At 41.2% G+C, this 10642-nt stretch overlaps 1 protein-coding gene across 1 annotated transcript in view; it reads right to left on the bottom strand.

Moving 5' to 3' along the window:
- Nucleotides 1-10441, bottom strand: part of LOC113434312 (glutamate receptor ionotropic, NMDA 2B) — a 103270-nt gene extending 92829 nt beyond the window's left edge. Inside the window, exons 1-2 of the mRNA XM_087935521.1 lie at nucleotides 10389-10441; nucleotides 8632-8746 (exon numbers count right to left, since the gene is read on the bottom strand). Of these exons, the coding sequence (XP_087791647.1) occupies nucleotides 8632-8746; nucleotides 10389-10441 (168 nt within the window). The remainder of the gene's footprint in view (nucleotides 1-8631; nucleotides 8747-10388) is intronic.
- Between the last annotated feature and the right edge of the window lie 201 nt (nucleotides 10442-10642).

Here is a 10642-nt window from a genome sequence, read left to right on the forward strand (position 1 = left end):
AAACACGGTGCTTGCTGCTGGAACCCAGGGGCTTTTCCGGGGTGTAGGCAGGGTGCAAATGATCTAGAGGCGATCTGAGTTTCCTGGCCATCAGGAGTTCAGCTGGGCACTTGTTGGTCATGCTGTTTGGTGTGATGTGTTGTAGGAGCAGCATTCTAGTGACTTTGTCATGGATGTTGCCTTGATCCATTTTCTGTAGGGTTTTTTTCGTAAACTGAACCATTCGTTCAGCCCGGCCATTCGCTGCAGGATGAGCCGGCGATGTGAGTGCATGTCAGATGCCCCATTCCGCTAAATACTGTTCAAAGGGTAAGGCAGTAAATTGGGGCCCATTGTCAGAGACCAGGACATCTGGTAATCCGTGTGTGGTGAAGAGTCTGTTCAGTTTTTTAATGACCGCCTCTCTAGTGGTTGCTTTCATTTTATTGACCTCAAGCCAGTTTGAGTAGGCATCAACAGTTATTAAGAAGGTGTGGCCTCTCGTAGATCCCGCAAAGTCAATATGAATGTGAGACCAAGGACCCCTGGGTGTTTCCCATTCTGTTGGTGGGGCTTTAGATGGAGCTGAGTGGTTTTCCTGGCATTTGTTACAAGAGGCGACCCAGGTTTCGATTTGTTTATCTATACCTGGCCAACAGGCGTAACTTCTTGCCAGCGCTTTTATACGTACGATGCCCGGGTGTCCATCGTGTAGCATTTGCAAGACCCTTTTTTGTAACTTAGTTGGTACAACAACTCGGTCTCCCCACAAAATGCACCCTTTTTGTGAAAAAAGTTCCGTTTGTCTGTTTTAAAATGGCTTAAACATTTCCTTAGTGTCGTAATCTGGCCATCCCCTCTCCACCCAGCCAAGAACTCGTGCCAAACAAGAGTCTCTTTTGGTTTCAAAAGCAATGTCTTGAGCCGTTAGTGGAGGCGATGGCATTGTCTCTATTTGCAGTACGGGAAGTGTGGGATCTGGGTCTTCCTGTGACTCGGGTAGCGGTGAGCGGCTCAAGGCATCTGCATGGGGAATAGATTTCCCTGGGAGGTATTTTAATTGATAGTCGTAGGCAGCGAGAAATTCCAACCATCACGTCATTCTGGGGGAGAGAATGTGTGGAGTAGGTTTGTCGCCCGCCAGGATCCCAAGTAGTGGCTTATGATCCGTTATAATAGAAAACGGTCTCCCATAAACATATTCGTGAAATTGTTTTATTGCAGAGACAATAGCAAGGGCTTCCTTATCTAATTGGCTATAGTTTCTTTCTGTTTTTGATAGAGTTCGTGAAAAAAATGCAATTGGTGCTTCTGAGCCATTTGGTAGGACGTGGCTCAGGATGGCCCCTACCCCAAATGGTGAGGCGTCACACGTGACAGTCAAAGGTAGTGTCTCGTTATACTGAATTAGTACTGCCTTCGAGGTAAGGAGGTCTTTTACTTGCTGGAAGGCGTGTTCCTCCCGACGTCCCCAATTCCAGGATGCCCTTTTATCGAGTAGTCTATGAAGGGGCTCAGCAACAGTCGCCTTCTGGGGCAGGAAGATGTTATAAAAGTTAATAAGTCCCAGGAAGGCTTGGAGGTCGGTTTTGTTTTTAGGTCTTGGGGCGTTTTTGATAGCTGCCAATTTTTTTTTCTGTGGGGTGGATTCCTTGCTTGTCAAGGAGGTAGCCAAGAAACTCCACCCGTTCTGTGCAAAGCTGGCACTTTTCCTTCTTAACCTTGAGGCCAGCGTTTTTGAACCTCTGTAGGACTGTTCTGAGATGTTTTTCTAATTGGTTTTTTGTGGGTGCTGCTATTAATACGTCATCAAAATAGGGCACGACCCCTTTTATCCCTTGTAATAGTCTCTCCATCAGGCTTTGAAAGATGCCTGGGGCTACGCTTACACCAAACTGGAGCCTGTTGCATTTGAATGCACCACGACGTGTGACTATAGTTTGGGCTTCTGCAGTCTCGGGATCAACTGGTAGCTGTTGATACGCTTGGGCCAGATCTAATTTTGCGAATATTTTGCCACCCCCAAGTGAATGCAGGAGATGTTGAACAACTGGCACTGGGTAGGCGCTCTGCTGTAGCGCGTGATTGAGGGTGGCCTTGTAGTCACCGCAGATTCTTATGGACCCGTCAGGTTTTATGGGGGTGACGATTGGTGTCTCCCATCAGGCGTGGTCAATAGATTCTAACACGCCTTGCGCAATTAATTTGTCCAGTTGCTCGTCAATTTTGGATTTAAGAGCAAAGGGAACTCGGTGTGGCTTTAGACGAATGGGTGCTATGTCGGGGCGAAGATTAAATGAAATGGGGGACCCCTTGTACTTGCCTAGGCTTTTGTTGAACACTTCTCGGAAATCGTGGACGAGAGCCACCTCCCAGTCATTGTCTTCAGTATGATGGATGCCAGCCACTCCGATTCCTAGTGGCGCAAACCACTGAAGACCCAATAGACTTGGCAGGTCTCGGTCTACGATGGTGAGTGGTAGAATTGCCTTATGTCCCTTGAACGAGACCTGCACATGGCGGGTACCTGCAACTGGAATCCGGTTGCCTTGATAGTCTTTTAGTATGAGTCTCTGACTGCTGAGGTCTTGGCGTCGGATGTTGGGGACTAGCTGCTTGAGTGTTCTCCAGGATACCATGGATAGTGATGACCCAGAGTCGACTTCCATGTTGCACGGTTTGTTTTCAATCGTGACCTCTACTCGGATCTTTTTAGCGTCAAGTGATGAAGTGTGGCCGATGGTGATGGTTTGATGAGCCTCCTCTCGTCTGGGGGCGTCGTTAAACCTTCGGGGTCTGCTGTACCAGTTCCACTGGTTGCTAGGGCGGTCCCTCTGCGTGGTGGCGTTGCCATCGTTTCTCTTTGGGCTGCTCCCTCTCCGTCTGGGGCTGGAATTTCTCTTGTTTCTGCATACCTTCGCGATGTGTCCTCGTTTCTCTCAAAAACGGCATATGGCATCTAAGAATCTGCATTTGGATCGGGGATGGTTTCCCCCGCATCCGGCGCATTGGTAGTTGGCTTTGCGGCCCCGCTGGTCCCATTGCTCACGTTCTGACTGGAGCCTGTGGACTTCTTCTTCCTCACTGTCTGAGGATGACTCGACGTCCTCGTGATGGGCGGTTGATGTCTACTTGTCTGAAAGTTTCCCAGCATCGTTGGTGGGTTGGCGGTTGGTCCCGCTGGTTCGACGCATTCGTGCTGCCGATTTACGAGTGGCTTCGGCTGCTGTGGCGTCTGCTATGGCATCTGCAAGCGAGATGTCTCCCTTGGCCATGATCTTGTTCTGGACGGTTGGGTCTCTGAGGCCAAGGACGATGCGATCTCTCATGGCTTCTTTGAGGTTGGCGAAGCCACACAAACCACCCAGGTTCCTCAGGTCTGCCACAAAATCCCCAACACTCTCGTCCTCACGTTGGTCCCTCTGGTAGAACTCATGCCTGCGAATGAGAGTTGGCACGGCTGGGGCGTAATGGTTGCGCAGGATGGGAGCAAAGGTGTCCCAATCCATGGTTTTAACTTCAGCTGGCTTGGCTAAGGCTTTAGCCATCTTAAAAATGGCTGGTCCACAATGGGTTAGAAAAATGGCTCGTTTCTTGCTGGGCGTGGCATCTTTGAGGTTGTTGGACTCCAGGAACATTTGAAATCTGTCCATGTATGAGTCCCAATCTTCGCTAGCTGGATCGAATGGTGCGGGTGGTATAGCGCTGCTGGCCATGTCGCCGTCGTTGCACTCTGTCAGCCACGTGCTCCTTCGGCTAGCTCAATTCAATAGCTTCTGTTGCCTCCGCATCCCATCCTCGTTGCCAGTGTTATATCTGGGAGGATGGTTCAAGAACGGAGGCAAGACTCAGATAGCAACAACAGCTCTTTATTTGTGACTTCAGATCTGAGCAACTAACCCCAGCCGCAGCAGCCCCTTATATAGGGCTGGCTGCGGCTAGGCAGCCAATGAAGGCGATTTGAGTTTGCCGCTCTTGGCAGGGCCAATCGCGGCAGCCCGTTTACTGGCCAATCGCATCAGTCTATGGCGACCAATCACGATCGGCTTTCAGCGGGCCAATCAGATTTGCAGGCTACAAGCCTGCTAGTCTGGAACAATTCTTATTAGAGATAATTTATTGGCATCCTTCAGTCTCAAAAGACTATGGTATCATGCTCTGAAATGAGGTTCTAAAACAGCATCTAGTGTCACTAAAAAGGCCAATTCGAGAGTGGCAATCCCTCCACACTGATTTCACTGGTTCTGGGACTGCCTCTTTGCCTCAGCCTGCCGAATGAGTGTCTCTTTGAATTGGAGAAGACCATTCTGCATCTTTAGCCTTCAAGCTGAAACGACCAGAGGTCAAGTTTTCCAAGCTGTTAATGTCCATTCCCTAGGCCTTTAGATCCCTCTTGCAGATATCCTTATATCACAGCTATGGTCTCCTTCTAGGGCGCTTTCCCTGCACCAATTCTCCATACAGGAGGTCTTTCAGAATTAGGGATAATACCCAGGGGTGGGATTCAAATTTTTTAACAACCGGTTCTGTGGCTTAGTTGGTGGTGGCATGGCCAATTTGACATCACCCATGTCAGGGGCGCTTCTCCTCACCTGGGCTCTCATGACAGTGGGGATGCTGCAATGGTCATAAGTGTGAAAAACAGTCATAAGTCACTTTTTTCAGGGCCATTGTAACTTTGAATGATCACTAAATGAACTGTTGTAAGTTAAGTATTACCTGTACAAAAATACAAAAAGCTTCTTTGCTTCAAAAAAGCTGCCCTAAATACCGATCATTAGATTAAAAATACCTGCAAGCCACAGTTACAAATCAGGCAGAGTGCCAGAGCACCTTGAGGAATTAAAATAGTTAAAGTGTAATGATAACTATCAGCAGCCAACTCTTGCTCATAAAGTGAAACCCTTTAGCAGAGAGGCCATTTAAGCTTTCCAGAAAGAGCACACCCAGGAGAAGCAATCCTTAGATCCATTTCCACCACTTAAAGATACCAGCTGGTCTCACTCACCTCACAAGATATCCTAAGGAAATCATCCAGATTTAAGGAACGGTCACATACCCCCCCCCCACCCGCTGCAAAAAGGCAGTAAAAAAATGAGTGCCAAGCTTGCCTCCTGCCTCTTGGACATACACTCCAAAAGGACAGTGCTAGATACCACTAAAGCAATGAAGGAAGACCCCCTCCCCAGATAGAAAAAGAAACCATGAGGCAAGAAAAAATTCAAACACAACACAAACAATTAAATCACAATACTAGCTGTTTCATGTTAAACCAATTACCAGAACAAATAGACAAAGGAACTAGCAGATTTCTCAAAGCAGTTTCTTTTCAGGAACAGAGATTTTTTTTTTCTTCCAAACAAAGCTGAATAGGGAGAATTATCCCATCACTAAACACAGGATTAAACGCCACCAAGCACAGAATTAAACTTCACCAAAAACTACTTTTAGACCAAAACTCAGAAAGGGTATGTAAACTCACGTTTGAATGTCAATCTTTCTAGCTAGCCAAGAAGTATTTCCAGGGGATTATTTCCTCCCAACAGCAGTGTAAAAAGCTTAAAACAACCCTTCCCGTTTAAAAAAAAAAACTCCTTCGGAGACAGTAAGTCTTGGCTGTCTGCCAAGAATGTAATAAAGGTGGAAAAAAACAAAAGGAGATTGCTTCTAACTACCGGTTCTGCAAACTGCTTAGAAAGTTAACAGGAGGTTCTATAGAACCAGTTTAGAACCAGTAGAATCCCACCCCTGATAATACCGTGGAAATATAATAAAAGACTCACTTAATCATACATATAATAACAGCAGCTAGAATCACATATGCACAAAATTGGAAAAACGAAAATATACGCACAGATGAGAAGGTAATAAAAAATATTAGAATGTGCTGAATTGGACAGGTTAACAATGGAACTTAAAGACAAAAAGGAAACAGAATACTACTTAACATGGGATGTATTGTATAAATAGTTAAATAACAGGTGCAGAGATTAGCACTTAACAATGAAAAGAAGATTAATAAAATAGAAATAAATAAGATATATAGCAATATGTAAGAACGTACAATGTAAGCAATATCACTATCAGACTGTACTTGAATATAGTTAAAGGGCATAGAGTGATAAATGTAATAGAGTGTTATGGTACAACTATGAAAATAATAGTTATAACCAGGGTGTATACTATGATGTACATTTAAAAAGGACTTGATATAGCCAGTACACTGCCATTGTAAAATTAGAAATGTGATGAATAATAACAAAAAATGATCAATAAATATTTTTTTAAAAGAATAGTTTATTAAAGAGATCTATATTTTTTTCTCTGTAACCTCAACTGTAAATAGAATAGAATAGAATTCTTTATTGGCCAAATGTGATTGGACACTCAAAGAATTTGTTTCTGGGGCGTAAATTCTCAATGTATATACAATGACAGTGATAAGCAACAAAGTTATAGTCATAAGATAAGGAGATAGGTAAAAGGGAAGATGAGAATAATGATGGTAATTTCTAGATAGTTTTGACAGTGTTGTGGGAATTAATTGTTTAGCAGAGTGCTGACATGGGGGGTGGGGAACTGTCCTTGTGTCTAGTTGTTCTGATGTGCAGTGCCCTATAGCAGTGGTCGCCAACTGGTGGGCCGCAGCCCACTGGTGGGCCATGAGAAAATTTTGGTGGGCCGCAGAGAAATCTCACCCCCAAAGCACCCCCCCCCAAAGCAATTAATCCAGGCTGCACAGAAACACAAGGCTGCTCAGCCCACATGGCCCGCGGGAACCCTCCCCGCCCACTCACTCCTTACCCGACAAACTTGTCTGTTAAGTTGCTGAGCTACCCAATAGATTTCTGAATGAATCTGTGATTCTGCGAGCAACTCAATCTGCCTGCCTGCTTTGCCTGATTTTGGGCAAAAGTTGCTCTTTTTTAAATAACAAGTTCAATATTTACATACATGGTGTGTTGTGAGTTAATTTTAAGAGTTTGCTTGCTAGCAAATTTATAGATTAAGAAGGAGAATTTTGATGTGATCTGAGTCAAAGCAAATTATTTTGAAGGATATATTGTGTTCTGAACCAGATCTCATGGCAAAAACATAGTTGAATTCCGCCATGCTTATTTATGTAAATAAAGTTGTGGTATTAGTAGCATCTAGTGACTTTTAATGTGCAATGGCTTTCAAAGATAGGTTAGAAAGCTAATATGATATTGGAGCCCTGGTAGCACAGTGATTAGAATGCAGTATTGTAGGCTAATACTGCCCACAGTCTGGAGTTTGATCCTGATGGGCTCGAGGTTGACTCAGCCTTTCATCCTCCCAAAATTAGTAAAATGAGTACCCAGATTGTTGGGGTAGTATGGTGACTTTGTAAACTGTTCAGAGAGTGTTGTAAAGAACTATGGAGCCTAAGTGCTATTGCTATTAATATTGCTAATATCAGCTGTATGACAATGTGTAATACATTTAATTCCAAATGTAATTACTGTTCAATCTATACATTTTTATTGCATAGAAAGGCTGAAAAAAATTATTCCTGCTTCTGGAAAAATTGAATGCTCTTTGTTTTCTGGAGCTCCCAAAGTTTCAGTTTATAAAAGGCATCGACAAAATATTGAGAAAAGTAATGATATATTACAGTTTTAATTGTATGTGTATGTTCTTAGGTACAATTAAATCATTACAGGAATACTTGCTTTTTAAATAAAGGGATGTCTCTAGATGTGGAAGGGACAGATATTTATGAAAAGGAAAGCTAACAAGTTCTGGCATCTTATTTAGTACACCAGTTTCTCAAGAACAAGAAACTGCATATTTATTACCTCAATCCCATTACTGGGATTAGCATGTGACATTGCTAATGATTTATGAACTTCCCATTAGGAAGTTCAATATATCCAACTGAAATATTGCTCTTATATACAGCTCAAAATCTGATTTGACTAGACCTTGCTTTGCAGTTCTACTCATGTATACTTATTGTAAGCCTGATTGTGTTCATTGGGGCGCATTATTCAAGTGGGCATACCTGGACTGCAGTTTCTTTGCAACTAGCCTAAACTTTATGAATCTTTAGATAGAACTTATTTCACCTTGCTCACCCAAGCATCTTCTTCCTGTTAGTGTTTATCTCACTAGTAGTTAGCTTTACAAATTATTCATTGGACTGGCAACATTCGGTGAAGATTTGTCAGACTAGGAAGGAAAAATTGCATTTCAGCTGTTATATGAGTTTACTTCATATAACTAAAAATTTTAACATTAAGGAAAAGACTTCACATACAAAAATTTTATGATGGTTTTAGATTAGCAATACAGAACCTCCCCCATCACAAAATGTCTATTTTTCTAAATTCCACCCACTCATCATGGCCATGTCACCTTACTTACTTTCTTCCATCAGAAATCTTGTAATACAAGAAAAGATGCTATTTTCCTACACTGGTTGTTCTGTTGAAGTCTACTCTGCACATTAAAAAGTGTCAGCTTTTAAACAACTAAACTGATGAATAAAATGTGATCAGAAGTTTGTAAACTGAACCAGTAACCAGGTGTCCTAAATGAATCTCTGAGATAGTGAGCATCCCGGTAACAGGACCAAAGAAGAACATTTTTGCCCCAATTTCAGTTCAAAAGGTAACAAACGTATCTTACTCTATCCCATGTTCTCGTCTTGGTCAGAAGTATAATAACCAGTTTAGGGTGCATCTGATAGCCATCTTCACTGAATGATAAATTCCTTCCTTCAAAGGTGACATTAATGAGGTATCTAAAAAGGAAAGAAGAAAAAATAATGAATATCATTTGGATGAATAGTGTGTCCACTGTTAAAAATAGTAAGTCTCTTGGTACAAGCTAGTTAATTAAAACAAACATTGAATACTGTTGTCTGGAATAGTCCAGCAAATCAACTAAAAGTTGAAGTGAGGGAGAGATGGAAGGAAAAATTGGGAGAATACAAAGAACACTTTTAAATTCAAAAGTTTAGTAAGTCTTACCTATGTCATAAAATGGCCCTGCTGACATAATGAATGTTTTCCTCATTGATTCATACCAAGTTCCTGCCTAAAATACTATTAACTATGACATTTATAAAACATATTAAGAAACAAATAAGCATATTGTAATAAATAAGTTACAGAATCCTCAATGCTTTCTACCCCACTGGGTACTCTCGTGAATCAGGTAATGAAACATCTGCAAGTGAATGACCAAGCTCAGAGAGACCAAGGACTCCACAGTTCAACCCTGAGTTACATATATTCTCTTCTATTGCTAACAAATTGCATAATTCAATAGTTAATAACATTACTGACAAATCAAAATGGAAGGGAAGAAAAATAATAAAACACATGAATTGCACATCTTGTTTATTTTAATAACTTAAAATTATTTCAGAGGTGTCTACTCAGAAATAAATTCAACTAAATTCAATGGAACTACTTCTACTAAACAGGTATAATTGAACAATTAATAGTTTATAATGTTGATGCACTTTTGAATTCATTTCTGAAAGTATGATGCATAGAAGATAAACATGTAAATACATATGTAAAAAATAGTCCAACGAAATGCTGCCCAAGAAGTGCCGTTGTACTTATACACTGACAGATAGTTTTTGGATTATGACCACCCATTGAGTGACCCGAGATTTTGTAAGTAACATTTCTTTGAACAAAACTAAAGCAAACCTTGCTCTATTCAATGAACAACTTAAGTTCAAAAGTGATTGGAATTAGTGCGTACATGATTGGAATATCAGGCATGCTGGCCAATTATGCATATGTAATCCAATTTCTCTTCGAGTTACATGAGGTAGAGATTGTATTGTATAGACAATGATGTCATTAAGGGGAAGAACATCAAGTTGCATAAAAAGGAAGCCAGTTTTCTTGTCTTTCGATATTTATTTTATATGATGTTTGATTTGAGACTTGATCAATTTGCCAACTGGTTTTCTCAGGTTCTGTTTTATTTGATGAGATAAGAAAATTTACCCATCAGAAGATTGTAAAAGCTGTATTGATATAATTCATTATTCCCTTGCTTTGAGAAATTATCCACAGATTTTCTAAAATACCACTTCCTAAAAAATATAATTCCCTAAATAGACGATGTTGTGTACAGAACTCAGTCCATTATATCCTATAACTATCAGTCTATTCTGCAGTGTAATTAAAAATTGGTACTAATTATTAGAGAATTATCATTATTTTGATTTAGGAGGTATATACTAAGCTTTTTAAAAGCAGCTTCACAGTCCATTGATATGATTAATCTCCCAATTTGAATTGCTAAATGTTTCAGAAAGCAAATGAATTCCTTATTACTTTAAAAAATATGTATGTATCAACTATTTATACACATTCTCTCATTGAAACATCGCCTTTTTTTCTGACAAGTTTACCAACATGATCACAATATAGAAAGCATCAGAAACCCATCTATTGAGATTCTCAGTCATTCCGATAATGGTTTTCCCTAAGATGCTTTTTACAAGAGGCAACTAGACTTTCTGGGTTTTTCTTTGAAGACATTTTGCCTCTCATCCAAGAAGTTTCTTCAACTCTGAGTGGATGATGGGGAATGGAAGGATTTATACTCCTTGCAGACAGCTGGACATTTGCATTCTTTTAGCAAGTTGTTAAGGTCACCTGAAGGTTTA

Source organism: Pseudonaja textilis, chromosome 5 (genome assembly GCF_049901715.1).
Source record: "Pseudonaja textilis isolate UNSWEBS1 chromosome 5, rPseTex1.2, whole genome shotgun sequence".
Taxonomy (NCBI): Eukaryota; Metazoa; Chordata; class Lepidosauria; order Squamata; family Elapidae; genus Pseudonaja; species Pseudonaja textilis.